The sequence below is a fragment of the Mus musculus genome, chromosome 7 (assembly GCF_000001635.26).
Source record: "Mus musculus strain C57BL/6J chromosome 7, GRCm38.p6 C57BL/6J".
Taxonomy (NCBI): domain Eukaryota; kingdom Metazoa; phylum Chordata; class Mammalia; order Rodentia; family Muridae; genus Mus; species Mus musculus.
In genome coordinates this window covers 105398969-105417288 of record NC_000073.6, presented here as the reverse complement: position 1 = coordinate 105417288, position 18320 = coordinate 105398969, and the positions used below count along the sequence as shown (strand labels likewise).

At 47.8% G+C, this 18320-nt stretch overlaps 2 protein-coding genes and 1 pseudogene across 18 annotated transcripts in view; 2 read left to right on the top strand and 1 right to left on the bottom strand.

Annotated features, from left to right (window-relative positions):
• The first annotated feature begins 1845 nt into the window (after nucleotides 1-1845).
• Nucleotides 1846-4576, top strand: Gm4972 (annotated as a pseudogene).
• A 3937-nt stretch (nucleotides 4577-8513) lies between these two features.
• Cnga4 (cyclic nucleotide gated channel alpha 4) lies at nucleotides 8514-17265 on the bottom strand. 3 transcript variants are annotated; one of them, XM_017322183.2, is made up of 8 exons: nucleotides 16919-17265; nucleotides 15521-16723; nucleotides 12536-12728; nucleotides 12299-12400; nucleotides 12013-12119; nucleotides 11162-11807; nucleotides 10139-10488; nucleotides 8515-9639 (listed from the first exon to the last, which is right to left on the bottom strand). In XM_017322183.2, exons 3-8 carry the CDS (start codon nucleotides 12595-12597, stop codon nucleotides 9179-9181), a joined length of 1728 nt encoding a protein of 575 aa, XP_017177672.1. In that variant the 5' UTR covers nucleotides 12598-12728; nucleotides 15521-16723; nucleotides 16919-17265; the 3' UTR covers nucleotides 8515-9178. The 3 variants fall into 3 exon arrangements, with proteins under 3 accessions (XP_030098357.1, XP_017177672.1, NP_001028489.1); XM_030242497.1 differs by lacking the exons at nucleotides 12299-12400; nucleotides 12536-12728 and having other exon boundaries at nucleotides 8514-9639; NM_001033317.3 differs by lacking the exons at nucleotides 15521-16723; nucleotides 16919-17265 and having other exon boundaries at nucleotides 8551-9639; nucleotides 12536-12721.
• Fam160a2 (family with sequence similarity 160, member A2) overlaps nucleotides 17147-18320 on the top strand; it is a 28932-nt gene continuing 27758 nt past the window's right edge. For 4 of the 15 annotated variants that reach the window (XR_001778008.2, XR_003946573.1, XR_378277.3 and 1 more), the window contains exon 1: nucleotides 17220-17405. The gene's annotated coding sequence lies outside the window, so the exon portion shown is untranslated. Of the gene's footprint in view, nucleotides 17406-18320 lie in introns of all 15 variants that reach the window. The other 11 variants (NM_199009.3, NM_001242365.2, NM_001242364.2 and 8 more) reach the window with 7 other exon arrangements.

Sequence of the window (18320 nt, the reverse complement as noted above, 5' to 3'; positions counted from 1 at the left end):
TCTCTCTCTTCATACACAGTGAGAAGGTATGGTGAGAAGGCAAGTGTTTGCAAACCCAAAAATGACCATTGCAAATAGCTGAGTCTGCTGCTACCCAGACCTAAGACTTGTAGCTTAAGAACTGCAAAAAAAATTTATCCCTTCTCCTTAAGCTACCCAGGTTGTGATATTTTATTATGGCATGTTCATTCTCTAATGGTTTCTCAGACCTTTCCCCATACTTCTTTTTAAATCTCTCTCTCTCTCTCTCTCTCTCTCTCTCTCTCTCTCTCTCTCTCTCTCTCTCTCTCCCTTCCTCCCTCCCCTCCCCTCTGTGTGTGTGTGTGGTGTGTGTGTGTGGTGTGTGTGTGTGTGTGTATGAGAGAGAGAGAGGTTTGTGTGTACGTGTATGTATATGCATTTCTGTGGGTTCTGTCACAGGTCCACCTTGGCTTGGGTGTGGAGGTCAGAGGACAACCTTGGGTGTTGGTCCTCACCTTTGACTTTGTTGGAGAGAGGGTTTCTTCTCATCACTGTGGAGCCAGCAGGCTGACAAATTTCTGGAGATCTTCTGCGTCTACATCGAATCTCACTGTGGGCGTGCTGCTACCACATATGCATATGCTGTTCTGTTGAGGTGTACACAGTTCTGAGGATCCCAAGACAGCCCCAGTGCTTGCCCGATAATGACTTTACCCGCTGAGCCTTCTCACCAGCCCCGCACACCCCTTTTATTACCCCCCCCCCATATTCTTTATTATCATACTCAGACATTGCCTCCAAATGGTTGTACTTGGTTGGCTTCAGGAACCTCAAATTGCTGAAAGTTTCATTTTATCTTTATAATAGAGGTTTACATTGTTTTCATTTTTATATCTTGATCATATTCTTTCACTCCCTGACTTCTCCTAGAACCTACCCACCACCCCACTTCCCACTCAACTTCATGTCCTTTACCCTCCCCGCCCCCCCAAAAAAATCCAAATCAAACTAAAGAAAAAAGTGCCAAACCAACAAACAGGGCACATAAAAACCACACAGTTCATTTTGACCACTGGCTGTTCTTGAGCTGCTCAAGAGGCCTGAAGCTCTGAAGGATGTTGATGTAACCATTCCATTGGGAAAAAAACCATCCGATGTTCTCTGTCCCAGCAGGTATCAATTATAAGCAGTTTGTTGGTTAGGGATGGGACGACACTGTGCCCACTTCTCGTACAAGCTGACACAGTTTCTGTGAGTTCATCTGTACATCAGCCCTGTTGTGTCTAAAGCTCCTGTTTCTTTTTGCTCATCCACCACCTCTGCCCCTTATAATCTTCCCACTTCCTCTTCTTTGATGTTACATGTCAGCCATCATCTTTTGACCAGAGTAATTTCCTCTGCAGTATCTAACTGCTGATGGGTAATGGGAGTCCAGGGCCTGGAAATACTGTGAATATGCTAATTTAATGAAAGTCATTTAGTTAATTAATTCAGCCATGTTGAAGATTAAACGTAGGGCCTTGCATATGTGGATGAACACTACTACTGAGCTACATGCTCAGCCAATGAAGATGGCTTATAAAAAGGAATGTAAACTAACTGCTACCTGGAGAAGGGGGAGTTTCCATGTATGAGAGAAGAACTGGACGTAAATTTGTTAAGAGGATAAATATTCATAATTCCAAATGAGGAAATTCCATCTAGACCAAGGACCTTCCAGAGTTTGGAGAGAAGATTGTACAGGGTCAGAAAACAGGAGAGGTTTCTTTGAGAACAAGAAGAGAACTGCAAAATCAGCATGAACATTCATAGGAGAAAGACCTGGATCCTCATCCTAGAACCAGTCGCAAACGTATGTGCCTAAGAAGCAAGTCGAACCACACGATGCCAAGTAGGGCCAGGTTCTGTGCTGAGAGAGAGGCTGCTGTTGGAACTCGTCTTCATCTGCTAAGGTTGTGTTTGGCTTTAGTTTAGCTTTGTGCCTTGGGGCTTCTGGACCACTAACCTTGACTTGTATGGTTAGAACCGTTTACAGGGAGGTTCTGTCACCCTGGCAACCTCTGACCCAGTGACTGAAGCATGATCCTTCTTTCAGTACTCAATATCACAAGTGAGGTGTGTGAGAGATACTTACTGCTTCAGTAAAGACTCAGGAAAAGCAGCCAAAGAGAGGAGACTACAGTGACTGATGCCCAGTCAGATAGCCTGTGTTGCAATGTATTGTTCATTCTAATCAGGGACAGCGCCACAAAATACTCAATACTAGTTGTTTATTTGGGAAGCTCACCATTCACACAATGGTGTCCTGTCAGGTTCCTGTAATAAGCTCTACCCCCAGCATCCCTTTCTCCCTCTCCCTCTCCCTCTCCCTCTCCCTCTCCCTCTCCCTCTCCCTCTCCCTCTCCCTCTCCCTCTCCCTCTCCCTCTCCCTCTCCCGCTCCCGCTCCCGCTCCCTCTCCCTCTCCCTCTCCCTCTCCCTCTCCCTCTCCCTCTCCCTCTCCCTCTCCCTCTCCCTCCCTCTCTCTCTCTCTCTCTCTCTCTCTCTCTCTCTCTCTCTCTCACACACACACACACACACACACACACACACACACACAGAGCTTCCCCCCTTGTTCCACTTTGTCAGTCCTTCTCTCTGGGTCTGACTTCTCCCAAGTCCACACCTTTCAAGGCTTTCTTTGCATTTCTGTGATGCGTGGATATGCTTCTGTGTCGAGCTCCTGCCTACGCAATCCCTGCCCACACAGGAGGCTCTTCTCTTGCCATAATTAAACAAAGAGGAAAATGGCTAGGAAGGCAGCCAGTTGGAGTCAGAGCAGGCATTAATGGTGCGTAGGGGAAAGAAATCAGGGGCAGTATTGGCCTTCCAGGTCCCCGAGCTTGTGCCTTGGGAGAGCAGAGCCACACAGCCAGAGGCTGTCTCTGGCTGGATAATCACACTCGATGGCTGACTGGGCCTCAAAGTTAGTCGATAAAAACCAGAGATCTACCAGGTCAAGACCTCACTTGAGGGCTAATAGAGTCAAAGAAAAGCCACTCAGAGAGAGCTTCTAAGAATGTCCCCAAATTATTAGCTTCTGCTGCTCCTGTGGGTCCTGCTGGGGATGAAGACTGAGAGCAACAGGCTAAGATATTGAACCTGGGAAGGTACTTGTTAATATTGTAAGGAGTTGGGTTCAGCTCCCAGGATGCACAAAGTGACTCACAACCATCTGTAACTCCAGTTCCTTGGGATCTGTTGTCTTCTTCTTATGGCTGAAGGTACCAGGCATGTGCATACATAAATAAAATAAATCTAAAAATTAAAAAAGTCTGAAAAAGGTGTTTTCACAAGCAAGTCAAGATCACAGTGCCCTATTCAATACTCAGCATGCGCGATTGGCTCCACCATCCCTGGCTCAGCAGCAGGGCTTCCAACCTGGTCTGTCGCAGCCGACATCAGTTCAGCAGATTCCAATCCCTATCTATGCCCCACTGCAAGGGCAGCATCAAGCCCAGCTGAGTTTGGGGGCTGGGCCTGCTGTTTCACAGGCTCAGGAATTATTCAGTTCTTCAATTCAACCATACAGATCACAGCCAGCCTTTATGCAAAGCAGTCTTTCCCAGCCTTCCAGTTGTCCTCTCTGGTACAGCTATCCACAACTTCCCAGCTGTCCAGCACCAGGAACTTGCCAAGGCACAATCAGGTCTTGCCTTTCAGCAGACTTCAAATACTCAGCCCATCCCTATTCTGTGTGAACATCAGCTGGGGCAGGCATCAGGACTAGGAAGTTCTCAGCTTATTGATACACATCTTCTTCAGGCAAGAGCAAATCTTACTCAAACCTCAAATCTTTACTCTGGACAAGTACAGAAGCCTGGTCAGACAAATTTTTATAACACTGCCCAATCCCCCAGTGCTCTCCAGCAGGTTACAGTACCTTTACCAGCATCCCAGCTTTCCTTGACGAATTTTGGATCTACAGGACAACCTCTGATTGCTTTGCCTCAGACACTTCAGCCCCAGTTACAGCACACGACCCCACAAGCACAGGCTCAGAGCTTGAGCCGTCCTGCCCAAGTAAGCCAGCCTTTCCGAGGATTAATCCCTGCTGGAACACAGCATAGCATGATGGCGACCACAGGAAAAATGTCTGAAATGGAACTAAAAGCCTTTGGGAGTGGCATTGATATCAAACCAGGAACACCTCCAATTGGTGGTCGAAGCACCACGCCAACGTCTAGTCCATTCAGGGCTACATCAACAAGTCCAAAGAGCCAGTCTAGCAAAATGAGCAGCGTTGTGTATCAGAAACAGTTCCAGTCAGCCCCCGCCACAGTGCGCATGACACAGCCGTTTCCTGCACAGTTTGCACCCCAGGCAAAGCAGAGAGCAGAGGTTCTTCAGTCCACGCAGCGGTTCTTCTCTGAACAGCAACAGAACAAACAGATAGGAGGCAAAGCCCAGAGAGTGGACAGTGATACAAGTAACCCTGAAACGCTGAGTGACCCTCCTGGCACCTGCCAGGAAAAAGTAGAAGAAAAGCCACCCCCTGCACCCACCATAACCACCAAACCTGTTAGAACTGGACCAATCAAACCTCAGGCGATCAAAACCGAAGAAACAAAATTGTAAAGGCTGTGGGATGGGTGGGTAGGGAAAGTGAAGTCAAATAATGCCAGCAGCCGCAGGGGTAAAGTGGTCTGTGACATCATCCTTTGAGACACAAGGGGCATAGAGCATTTACAGTGACAGAGCTGCTGCACAGTGAGGCTCCACAGGCTCGCACCTCCGGTGTAACATTTGCATCTTCAGTTGATTTGTATACAAGTGCGTAAACAGTCTGTAAGTGCATACAGTTTAGTCCTAAGGAGCATGAAGCACCATAGGAGGAGGAGAGCGATACCACAGAGTAGCTCAGCTGGACACTGGGTGGTCCCATGAATCCATCAGCTGTGGCTCTTCTGCTCCGTTGTGTTCTTTGGATGTGTCTATGGCATTTCTAGGCTTGAAAGTAAAATGATGCTAACTGGTGCTGGATAGAGGAGCCTTATCTTTTATTACGGCAGCTTGCTATTTTTGTAACATGGTGATTTGGTTGAACACAATAAAGTACAGTAGTAACTGAAAAAAAATCACAGTGCCCACCAATATTATTCCTTGCCCCTGAAATTCCTTGTCTTCTTGGGAATGTCTCACAGTTTTTCAAATTATGAAGCCTGGAACAGAGGGTTGTAAGAGGAGGAAGAACCTGGCGCCCTCTGCTGGCCGCATCTGGTACTGCCAGAAGAGCCCAGAGGCCATAAATTCTTGGGCCCACAGGAGCTAGACAGCTAGAGCCTCAGAACTCTCAAGGCAAAATCACAGGTAGAGGGACATGAGTGATAGATGATATTCATTATGGAGAAATTTCTATCCACCAGATGCTGGTGGGAATTCTACATTCATAAATTAATCTGCATTTTAATTTTCTAACATTTGCTCTCAATAGCGCTAAAAGATTTTGTAGAGCAGAAGCAAACCTCAAGTGTGATTGCCTACAATGACATGCTCTGTCCCACCTGCAGTATCTCAGTCCAGCTTAAAAGGTACCCCAACTTGAGTCAGGATTTTGATACCAGCTTGACAACTCCAGCTGAACCCCAAGCAAGAATCCACCCACTTGGCCTCGTGTTCTTAGAGTTTGTGTTAGGTCTTACCTCAGGTTGGATAGCCCTTCTCCCTATGAATCTGACTCCTTTTCAAGCTTCACAATTTATTTCTATATGTCTTCTAGGTCTAGTAGCCAAACACAAAGAAAGAAAGAAAGAAAGAAAGAAAGAAAGAAAGGGAGGAAGAAAGAAAGGGAGGAAGGAAGAAAGGAAGGGGAGAGAGAAAGAAAAAGAGAAAGAAAAAAGAGAGAAAGAAAGAGGGAGAGAGAGAGAAAAAGAGAGCTAGGGTAGGATGGGCAGGTAATTTTTCTGCAGGAGAATAGCTAACTGGGAAAACAGGAGAGGGTGAACACCTTGAATTTCAGCCAGTTCAAGGCATCTTGCAGTCAGGACTCTTGAGAGAAGACAGTGAGGGTCTGCGTCTGCTAGAAGCGAGAAGAGCTAAATCTCAAGAGTCCGCGATCTCAGCAGAAAAGCCCTTGGCATATTTTGACGCTCTGGGGGCAAATCTAGCAGCACACATAACGTAGGTGTGCAGATGCTTGCCCCACTCTCCCCTTCCCAGTGTAGCAGGTGCTTCCCACCTTTGTGGCTGTGTCCTTGAGATCACACTTCCTCACACTGGACAACCTTGACAGTAGGTCACAACCTTGCTTAGCTGGAATGACTTGGTCTCCCCTGGTTACCACAGTGATTGATCAAAAGCGTCACATTGCTCTCTGTGAAGGAAGGAGCTTGAATTGCTTTAGCCCCAAATCTGGTATTATAACTGAATGAATGAACACGTAAATAAATATAAAAATAATTAGATGTAGGTTCCATTTTATTCATGTGAGTTAGGTTTCCTTCGATGTGACTTAAGAGCCCTATAATTTGGGGTTTGTTATTTAATCCCATAGCTTCATTTTCTGCACTTCAACATGAAGATAGTACCGATATCCTTCTCATATGGCTGTAATGATGAATTGAGACAATACATGTGGTCCAGACCCTGGCGTAAAGTAACTTCTCAACAAATCAAATCTATTCTCAGTTGCTCTATGGGCTGCAGTTTCCTGCTCTGGAGAGAATGAGCATAATAGTAAACTTCCTAACATCATTATGAGAACCAAAAATATATTATGTGTATAGCAGTCATGAATGCCTCCTTAATGACATAAGAAATACAAATATCTTGGGTTTTGCCAATTTCATTAACGTTTCTAACCATCCAACTTACAGGGGATTTTATCTCTGTTGTATTTTATGGCTTTCTGTCTGTTTTCTCTTCCCTGACTTAGGGCAGAGTCTATGGTGTTCTGACAGAGCCAGCTGGGATGTGCCTCGTGTAGGCTTACACACCGTCACAGGGTACATTCGGAGACTCCAGTGCTTCGAGACACTGTGGTCAACCTCTAGTTTCCACAAACACTCAACTCTGAGTTCTTTCAGTCCCATGCCTTCTGTGAAAGTGGGATCTAGGTGGCCTCCTCCCAGGAGATTACAGTGGGCAGAAGTTTGGTTATTACTATTGCCTTCTGATTATGGAAAAGGGAGCTTTGCAGATGTAATTAAAGCCAAACAGAGAAGTTATTTCACGTGATTCAGGTTGACCTAGCCTAATATGATGGGGTCCTATGAAGAAGAGCATTTCCTTTGCTTGGTCCTGGAAATTGAATGCTTGGGGAAAGTGGCGGGTGTGGGTGGTGTGGGCGGTGTGGGCTTAAAAGTGACTGCATCAGATAAACAAAGATCCAAGTCCCATAGTCAAGACTGGCAAACTCTGCCAATAGCCTAATTGAATCTGGAGGCAGATTCTTCTCTGAAGCCTCCAGCTAAGAGCCCAGCGCAGTTGACATCTGAACTCAGTCTTAGCAGGCTCTGAGAAGAGCGTGGATCTGAGTCACACAACTGTGAGGTAATTAGTGGGTGCTGTTTTAGGCTGTGGAGTTTGCGGTAAGATGGTACAGCAAGAAAAAAAAAACCTAACAGAATCTTCAAGATTCCTGTTCCTTTAATCAGTCTTAAGGAATATTCCACCCTGAGGTCCAGAAGTTTCTGTCCTTTCACCTCTAAGCCTGTGTAGATGGATGGGAACATTTGCCGCTAAGTGAATTGCTGGTGAAGTCCTAAGAGACCTAGCTTATGTAATCAAAATGGGGCAGAGGTTTCTGATGATTCCTGGTTCAGACGCTGCTATTCAAATAGCTTCACATTCAGGCAGTGCAATCATTTCAGTTATTTCCTATGATGGATGGGAGGGCTGAAGCGTTCAGTACCCCGAATGACTATTTCAATTACATTTCTGGCCATATACTGAAGGACCTCGCTTGGTGCTTGTTATACATGGAGGGGGTTTTTTTAGACTAAAAGAATTGACTTTTATTTTTGTTGTTACAGAATCTTGAGATTGTGTACTCGCCTTGCTACCGAGCACAGTTTCAAACTGTGAAAGCACTTGTCTTCCACACAGTGATGGGCACTGCTCCACCACTGAAGGACCCATATGGCGACATTGCACCTCTCATCCTCGAAGAACAGAGGCAGAAGAAGGTGCACATCTGGCCTTGAAACTTATTTCCCTGCGTTCAGGCAGCTGGAGCTGGCCCAGTATCAGTGTACCTGTGCTGCTGCAGAGGAGAATTCTATGGAGTGGCAGGACTCACCCACTCTAACAGAGCCCCAAAGGGGTCAAGGGTGTCTGTCACACTGTACTGACAATAAGCTTACTTCACCTCCCTGAGTCCATGAGGTACACGATGAAGCCGTTCACATCGTCCCCCTCTCCTGTCCTAGTTCATTGTGATTTGGGGGCAGAGATGGTAGAAGAGGCTCTTGAGGAACTGGCTCCTATCTTCTTTCAGCAGTCTATGTTCCAGCTCTCCTCACCAAATGTGTATGTGTGCACCAACTATGTACCAGGCAGCTTGGGCCCTGGCAATATAGAGATGAACAAGATAAACCCAGTGCCAACATGATGAACCTTACATTTTATTAATAAGTCACAAAATAATTACATATTTTAAAATGTTTTAAAGGGTAATAACTCTCTTAATCTCTCCCAATAATGATGTGTATTATCTAGCTGAACTCTAAGTTACACATCACGTTCATTTTAAAATACTACCTGGCCCAGCTCAGACCTGAAGTCTGGCCATGCCTGGAAGCAGCTGAAGCAGTGATCTAGTAGTTTAGAAATTTTAACTGCCTTCTTTCCCTGTAGCTTCACACTGTCCTTGTCCTCCTATACCAGCGACCTCCTTTAAATGTACAAAGGTCACCCCAGCAGTCCCAGTGCATTAAATTGTTCTCTGTGATCACAGGGTGAGCATAAGTCATAGGTATGTTTATGAGGATGCACTGGGAGCAGAAGACAGGAACATTTTATGTGGAACTCAGTCTTGCGCCTGAGCCTGAGTGTGTGCATGTGTGTGTGCTGCTGGTGAGTATGGGACATGTATGCTATGACCCACATCCATAGCTAGGCATCTCTAGGCCAATTTACCTAAGTTTCTGTGACCTAGCAAATAGGATGACAATTCCTGCAGGCAGACTTTCCTACCACTCTGGAATTACTTGAGCTGGGAGTCCTAGGGTGAGAATGGGGTCATTCTAGGCCTGAGGGTCCCTCCTGGCCAGCTTTTTCCTCTCCATCCTTGGACGTTCCTTCTCCAGGCTCAGCCTCATCATCAGCCTCACCCATGTCGTCTGGCATCGGCCACTCTCGAGTCTGCCACTCCAGCCTTTCAATGCGGTAAGCTATCTTCAGTGCGCTGGACTCCAGCTCAGCCAGGAGGCGAGCAAACTTGGTCTGTAGGTCATCAAGCTGCTGGTCGAGGCCTTTCAGCCGAGACTCTGTGGCCTCCTGGAGGGCGATCTCAGCTGCCTCAGCATTCACATCCAATTTATTCATTTTGAGCAAGATTTCACGGCCCTTCTCCTCCATGACTGCCTGGGCCTGTGGGTACTCACTCAGCACCTCCCGTAGATCCTCCTTGCTGAGGCAGAAGAGGTCTGAATAGCCCAGGCTCTTGATGTTAGCTGTTCGTCGGTTTCCAGACATGTTCCCTGTGGTCCAAGGGCAGACACATGAGGGGGTGGGTGGGTGGAGAGCAGTTGGTAGAAGACAGGAAGGTCACATTTCACTCCTGAACCAGGATGTAACCTCCACATTGGTGCTTCTGAGCCAAGCCACTTTTCCTGACTTGTTTTTTTCATCTAGTAAAGTGCTAGTGACCAAGCTCTGTGCTTATCAGCAACCTTCCTTGATAGATGACCAATGGGTAGTTATATAACAACATGGCTGGTACAGTAATGTTTAGCTGGTCTGCTGGCACTTCCAGCACATGGGGAACATGAAAGCTCTGTTTTTTTAAGGATCCTTCCCACCCACTGACCTTAGCTCAACTGCTTCTTCCCAGGCAACAGATAACCCACATCTTGCTTCTCTCCTGAGCCCTGTAGCAACTCAGACAAGGGCCAGATCTCCTAAATCTACATGCCCCAAAGTACCATCCTGTCCCGGGGTTCTGCCACCCTGTCCCTACCAGTTTCCTTGGAGACTCACCTTTGATGTTGATGATGCTAATCTCCCCAAAGTAGAGCCCTGCACCAAGCACAGCATACTGTGTGACACCGTCATCTGCCACCACAGCCAGCTGGCCCTCGCGGATGATGTACATCTCTCGGCCAATGTCCCCTTTGCGGCATACGTATTCGCCTGGTGAGTAGGTCTGGGGCTGGAGCTTTAGCACCAGCTCTTCCAGCAGGCTGGCTTCACAGTTCTGGAAGATCTGTACTCGGCTCAGGGTAGACAGGTGTACGGATACAGCGACCTCTGCCCGCAGCCGCTCAGGCAAGTGCTGCAAGATGGCTACCTCATTGGTCATCTTCTTGTTGATCTGCAGATGCTGGTACCTGAGAGAAAAGCAGAACCATTTACTCACTGGAACCCAGTGTGTCTGCCTCTGCCTACTCACCAGGACTCAGCTCAGCCAAGAGTCCAGCCACACTGGCTTCTCATAAGAGCAATGGGATCCCTTTTCTTTGTTACAGACATGATCTTTTCTACCTCATCCAAGGTGTAGAGGCCTCGACCATTTGATAGACACATTTCTTTTGCCTCCCATTAGGCTCCACCCCCAGCCTCAGTGTCTTGTACCACTTCCACATTGCATTGCTTTAGTCAGCAAGCTCCCACCCTCTTCCACAGGCATTGTGGTAGGTAGCTTCCTGACATGAAGACATTTCCTTTATTCAGAACACAGTTTGCAATCTCATGATACAATCAATCTGTTGGCCATCTCCTGCCTGGATAGTTGCCCTCTACCCACTCCTTTCAGAGCCTCCCCAATCCTCTCAGTCAGAAGCAGCTCTCATTCTCTTGTCACTCTTTTATGCACATTCCTCTCTTTGTCACTCTCTTGCTCACCCTCTTCCCCTTCCAGATTCTCTCAGTAGAAGACACCATATTCTAAGCTCAATCTAGTAGACCTATGAACGAATGCCACCCTCCGGAAGGCAGCAAGACCAGAGTTACTGCACTCAGGTCCTCAGGCATACCTCCCCCGGTCTATAGCCACCCTCTCACCAGTCAATAACGCGCCGCTCCAGCCTTCGGTTGACGTGCTGTAGCTTCATGTATTTCTTTACCAGAGCATGGTCTGGGTAGAAGGCTGCATCTGCCGTGTTCATGTTGTAAATGACAGAGCTCATGCTACCCATGATGGTGGCGAAACCCATGACGGCCAGCAGGAAGTCACCCACCATGAAGAGGTACTCTTCCTCTCGGGCTGGCAGCGGTGTGTCACCCACAGTGGTCAGGATCAGAGTGGAGAAGTAGAAGCTGTAGAGATACTGGCGCCGCAAGCGCTCAAAGCCAGGCTGCGCAGGGTCTGGGTATACCCATGCATCCCGTCCGAAGCCCAGGTACCTGGACAGGGCGAAGTATAAGCAGCTGTTCCAATGGATGACGACAAAAATGTAGATCATCAGCTTGGCTATGCGGAAGGCATTTGGGTAAGCTGTGCGGGTCTCTGTACGGTCGAAAGCCTCAAAGAGGCGAGGCACTCGGAGAAAGCGGTTTAGCCGGAGTGTAGGGATGTGGGGGCCTAGCTGCACGTAGGCTGCATCTGTGGGGACCAGGGAAGCCAGGTCCAACAGGAAGCTCCAGGTGCGTACATAGCGACTGGCGATCATGCTTTTGTCTACCACCAGGATGCCCTGTTCTAGGAATCCTAGGAGCAAAGAGGGAGATAGGCTAGGGTCAACTATGGGTAGGTCAGCTGCAGGCTGGGTATGCCAAGGTCAGACATGAAGGCAAGATGAAGGCAGGTTTTTGGGTGAGCACTCAAACACAGTGACACATGACTGTGCAGCCCTAGAGGTGGCTACTTTCTTAACACTTTCCTGGGGAGAGGTTAGTCCCGGGGAATCACTGACCTGTGTGGAAGCGTACCCCAATATCTAGTAGGTACAGCAGGTCACTCGTGTAGTCCAGCACAAACCAGGCCACCAGGTAACTGTGTTGCAAGTCAGGAAAGCAGGCCCTGCAGGGTAGGGGCAGAGGGGATTTGCTTAAAGGTACCAACTATGTGTCATTGGTTTGTCAGGACAGGTCCCTCAGTCCTCTACCCTGAGTCCTTCCAGGGAAGACACCTCTTTGTTAGGCCTCACCCTCTAGGCCTGCCCTTCTCTTAAGGACCCTCATTTAGCACCCCTGCCAAACCTGCATACAACGATGATGAGATTATACATGATTGGGAAGACCATCGTGTTCAGCCACCAGTAGTAATAATCCCCAGATGGGTCTAGGACTGGCAGCCACTTCCTGTAGGGAAAAAGAGACTCCTCTCATTTATCCACCAGGCATTCAGTGCTTGGGTTATAACCAGGACACCAAGAAGAAGGAAGCCCCAGGGAGTGAGGTGATTAGACCCCACACAGAGGACCAGACTTCTCTCACCTGGCTTTGGTTGGGGCTGGGGGCGTGGACTCTGTTGTCTTCACTTTGCTGTCCTGGCTCATGTTTCTGTAGTGTGGTCCTAGCCTGTAGGATATCCAGGACTTCGCCAATTAGAGGTGGCTTGAGAAAGTGCCTGGCTTCCTGGAAGAAGCTGCCCTGGGGCTCCAGCTGCGTCTTTCTGTCTTTGAAGCTCCTAGCAACACAACTAGAGCTAGCAGGGATGGAGTGGGTGGAGGCACTGTAGCTCCAGCACCCTGCCCTGTCTCCCAGGACCCAGGCTGGTTTACACCTGCCCAGCTAAACACCTTTAATGAGGTCCCCGGAGGTGGTGGGAGGTAGATGCTTGGGAAGGTAGCTTCAGTTTTGTTACTGTCTTCTTTCACCTTCCCCAAGCCTGCTGGAAATGTCGGTTTGAATACTGTTTCACTTTATGCAGGTTCTCTGTTGGGCCTAGTTATTTATTTGACAATTATGTGCCAAGCGGCTCCTTCATGTCAGGTGTTAAACTAGTCTCTAGGGACACTGGGGTGCCTCTCACTTAGAGGTGTTTTCCATAGCCACATCCTTATCTACATACCTATCACCCAATCTTCCGGCTATGTGCTCATTCTGTGCTACTTTTGTTCCTTTCCTATTTCTCATGCCCAGCGCCAACAGCTACTGGACATATTTTGTGGACCCTCAACCTCTTTCAAGTTTTCTTGTGAACTTTTCATAACAAAACAAACGTATTTCCTATAATCCCCCCTCCCACTTAGGCTGATGTCCCTGCTGTCATTCCTATGGAGATCAGAGTACAACTTTTGGAGTCAGTTGGTACACAAATTCCAGTGGTGAGGCTCATGCTTTTACCTGCTGAGCCATCTTGCTAACCTGTCCCCTACCCCTAATTTTAAGAACAAAAGGGGACAATCAAAGACAATGGGAGACCTGTAAACTGTTTTATACAGCTATGGGTTAGTGTCAGATTTACATTTTTGGAATTTCTTGAAAGAAATATCTATATCCCTAGGAAATGTTTCCAAAATGTTTTTGTCCATAGCTTTTGTAATGTCACCATTTCCTGGTGTTCTGTTTATTTCTTAGTCTCTTTTATAAGAGTCTTCGCACATTCCTTCTAGGTTAGTGTTTCCTAGAAATCTTAGATCTCTCTCTTTCATTTCCATCTTCCACACATGTTCTGGCTGATCTTGGTCACCCACAGAATTATTTTGCTATCTAGTAATTCTCATGAACTTCCTTGAGCTTTAGTCATCCTTAGGACTGACTAACTGCATACTAGATCCCACTTTGACACCTTAACTGTCATACTGTGTTAGCCACTGTTCTAAGGCTGTGAAGAGACTCCATCACTAGGCCAACTCTTATAAATGATTTGCCAGGTATGGTTTAATGCCTCCACTCACTTGGGAGACGGCAGAGGCAGAGGCAGAGGCAGAGGCAGAGGCAGAGGCAGAGGCAGAGGCAGAGGCAGAGGCAGAGGCAGAGGCAGAGGCAGAGGCAGAGGCAGAGGCAGAGGCAGAGGCATTTTTTCGAGTTCAAGGCCAAGCCTGGTCTACAGAGTGAATTCCCAGACAGCTAGGGCTGTTACACAGAGAAACCCTGTCTTAAAACTCCAAACCAAACCAAACCAAACCAACTAACCACCACCACCACCACCACCACCACCACCACCAAAAAAGCATTCAATTGGGGGCTTCTTTACAGTTTTAGAAGTTTGGTCCATGGTCAGGAGCATGGTGCCAGTAATGCCATAATGGCAGGTATGTTGCAGGAGTAGTTGTTGAGAGTTATATCCTTACCCATAGGCAGGGGTCGAGGGGGGAAGAGAGAGTGCAAGCCTAGGGCTTTTGAAGCCTCAAGGCCTACCCATAGTGATACAACAAGGCCACACCTTCCAATCTTTCTAATCATTTCAAAGAGTTCCACACCCTGGTGACTAAGCATTCAAATATATGAGCCTATGGGGGCCATTCTTATTCAAACCACCGCAGTCCCCTTCAACCCAGTGTATCAGCACCTTTATCTTCTCCCACCTACTCTTCTCCCCCACCCCAAACGCCCATTTCTGTCCTCTCAGCCAAACACCTGGGACCAATATTTAGTATTATGTAATTCAGATATTTTAAAAAATGACTGCAAATTTTTTGATGTTTGTCACTTGTGACTATCAGCAAATAGAGCATACTAAGCGTGATGTTTTGTGACATCTAAGGTTAGACTATCAAAGATGTTGCTACTTTCTGGGTAGCTTGGTATGCATATTGTGATTGCTGCCTCTCAGGATCCTGCTCTCTTTGATCCTGTCTATCACACTGTGAGAAACTTGAGAAGTCTGAGCTGAGTTCAGCCTTTCACTTGTTCCAGCCCAGCACTGTACATGCAATTGAAGAAGCCTTTAGGTGATTCTAATGATGGCTCAAGCCACTCCCACATTTGAATTTCCTAGATGCTCATGGGATAGAAATAAACCACTTCTGCTGCATCTCATTGGAATCACAGAATAACAAGCCGTCTGCTTTATGCCACTAATTTGGAGTGATTTGTTACTTAGTACTGTGGTTTGAGTCTTAAAGGTACCCCACAGGCTATGTTCTGAGGTCTTGGTCAATAGGTTCTGGCACAATTGGGGGATGGTAAAACTTTTAGGAAGGGGCAGGTAGCATGCCAATGAGGTATGCCCTTGAGAATGTTGGGGTTCTAACATTTTTCTATCTTACCCTTTACTTCTAGGATGGCACGAGGTAAACAGCCTCCGCTGCCATATACTCTGTGGCATGATCTACTTCCTCACCACTGTTCCAAAGGCAAGCATGGCAGAAATTTCTGAATCAAGATAAACTTTTTTTTTTTCTGTTATTAATCTCATTTTGGAACAGTGATGGACAGCTGACTAATACAGCCAACATAGTAACTACCACTATCACTGGAACAACAGTAATAGAGAAATCTATAGTTTGATATATTTTCACAAATTGAACTTACCCAGCTCAGTACTTGGCTCAAGAAGCAGAACTATTATAAGCTTGAGGAGTCACTCTTCTTCTTTCTAGTCACTGTCACTCCCACCTCTCATAACAATGCCTCAGCTCTGGAAATTTGTGAGTATGCCCTTGAGTGGTGTGTGTGTGTGTGTGTGTGTGCTTGTGGAGGCCTGAGACTGATGGAAGGAATCACACTTGTTTGTTCTTCCATCTGATTTAATGAGACAGGTTCTCTCAATAAAACAGAGTCACCTTTCAAGGACAGATCCCGGTGGATCACAACACCCACCCGGTATTTATGTAGATTCTGGGGAATTTGAACTCTGGCTGTCACGTTTGCTCAGCCAGTGCTTTAACCAGGATGGTATCTCTCTGGTTCCCTTTGATGGTTTTTAATTTATACAGGATGTCAATATTTAATCCTTTCCCTTCCCTTTACCCAAGTCTCAAACCCTTCCCAGTGTCCACAAACTCCCTTTTCTACATCCTTTTGATCCTATTTTGGGCTTTGCTTTTGAATGACCATTTGCAAAGGTGCCCTGTCCACCTGACTATGTATAAAATTCCAAGACTATAATATAAACTAACACGGTCAACTAGTCCCGCAGTATTATATATTCCGTTTTCATTCTCATCTGATCTTTGCTTTGCATGCTCCCAGCTCCAGGTGTTCTCCGGGTCTTGACCATTCTGCCTTGCCTTGGGATAGCTAATTCTTTAGGGTGAAATTTTTATTTCTTTCTTCTTTATGGATACTTTTAATTTGAACCAGTTTTAGAATCACAGAAAAGTCACAAAAACAACACACAAAGCTGTAAACTCCTTACCCATGCCCCCCTGTCATCCATCATATTATGTAATCACAGAATGATCACAATCAGGTAACACTGATAGAATCAACTACAGATTTTATCGGAAACTGCTAATTCTCTTAGTGTTTCTCACTCTTGTTTCAGCCAGCATTTCTCCCTGAAGCCATCTCTCAGCTCTTTCATCCTCTATGAACAGGGATCATGCTAAGTGCTGCTTCTAGACGCTTTTCCTTTCGCAGCCCTAAGACTGAGACAGGTTCTAACGGATCAGGAATCCAGGCTGTCATGTAGGAACTTATTCCACGTTCTACGAGGTCACGGAAGCTTCGGGAGAGCTAGGAAGAGGCGGTCTTCACGGGTAGGAAGGTAGAATCCAACCGGCGTGCATAAGTCTGGTGGAAACAAACTAGCTTGGTAGCAAACAGCCTGGTCTAGGAGAGCTTTCTACAGCCCTGCCCACAGACTGGCCCTTGGCCTATCCTTTAGGAAAAGCCCTGCCCACTTGACGCTATAAGCACCGCCCAGGGCCTGTGTTCCCGCCCCCTCGTCCTCGCCCTCTATCTCTCCCAGTGCCTTCCAAAGCCTACTCTTTCCTAGCCTCAGAAGCTTGTCCCTCCCTTAGAGCAGCCTTCTGCCCTCCGGTTCGAATTTCTCTCCTCTGTCCCCGCCTCTTCTCAGTCGTCCCCTATAAAACGCCAGAATCCTCAGAAGGGCGGAGTCTGCGGGTCGAGGGGGCGGGGCCTGAGAGTGTGGAGCCGCTCCTTTCTTGGAATGCGGACGGAGACCCCGCCCCTGCGCTCGGCCGTTGCCAGGAAACGGGCGTCGACGCTCTGGCTGGGGCCTGGCCGGACCAATGAGCTGGCACGCCGCTGCCCAGCCGTGCGTCACTGGGCGGTTGCGTGAGGTGCGCGGGGGCGCGGGCTGCGTGTGGCGCGGGGCGGGGCGCGGCTGGTTCGCCTGAGGAGCGATGGCGGCGGCCTGAACTCACCTAGCCCGGCCGCCGACAGGCCCGGGCAGGGCGGCGTGGTGCAAGTGAAAGAGACGCGTGGGCCGCGGCGCGCGCAGAGGCGCAAGGTGCCGAGGGGATTCGGGATGACGGCACCGGGTTTGGAATTGAAGGGACAGGGTGAAGGGTTGGCAGGTGGTGAGGGGCTGCGAACATCTGAGGTAGGGGGGCAGGGGACAGCCTAGGTGCTGTGCACCAGGAAGAAGCCCGCTGGAGGGGATCCTGGGCCCAGCTCCGAAGGGCCCAGTTGAAGGAACTCATAACCACCGTTTGCAAAGGGTGTGGGTTCGCTGAGCTTGGAAAGGTGAGGGACGTCCTGGGACAAGAGTTGAGGGGGTAAGGCCTGTGCGGGGATGGGGAGCGTTAAAGGCCAAGGCGGGAACCAGCGGGGGATGGCTGTGCCTTGGTGTAGCAGTTGAAAGCAGGGCAGAGGAGGAAAGGGGCTTGAGGGTTATGAGACTTGCATGAGAGCTGAGGTTGGTTGTGGGGCCTCCTTGGATGCCCTGTCCAGGGAGAGCAATAGTTTACGATCAAGTAAAGTACAGGCGCAAGTGTTGTGCACTTGGCCGCCCTGTGCCCATAGATATGTTAGAGAGTGAGAGAGGAGGAAAAAAAAAAAAACCCCAGAACCACAATAACAAACCCCAAACACCACACACAAAACAGCATCATAAGCAACAGTAACTGTGATAAGGAAAATGTTTGAGGTTTAGTCATCTACAGAGTAATAATGGAACCACAGTTTCCTCAGGTTCTGCTTTTGTAAGGCAGACTTTAAAATGAGGCCATCAGGAAGTTTGTTTTTGTGTTTTGAGAGGTGGAGAGAGAGAACTACCCATATTTTCTCTCTGCCTGCTTCTGGGCACCCTTACTACATTCCTCCTTCCCTGTTGCTGTCATCTGTATTGGACGAGCAGTTGCTTTCATGGAAGTCACATGGCTTGTTATATGCAGCACTGTGTTTAGGTTTGCTCTTCTTAGGA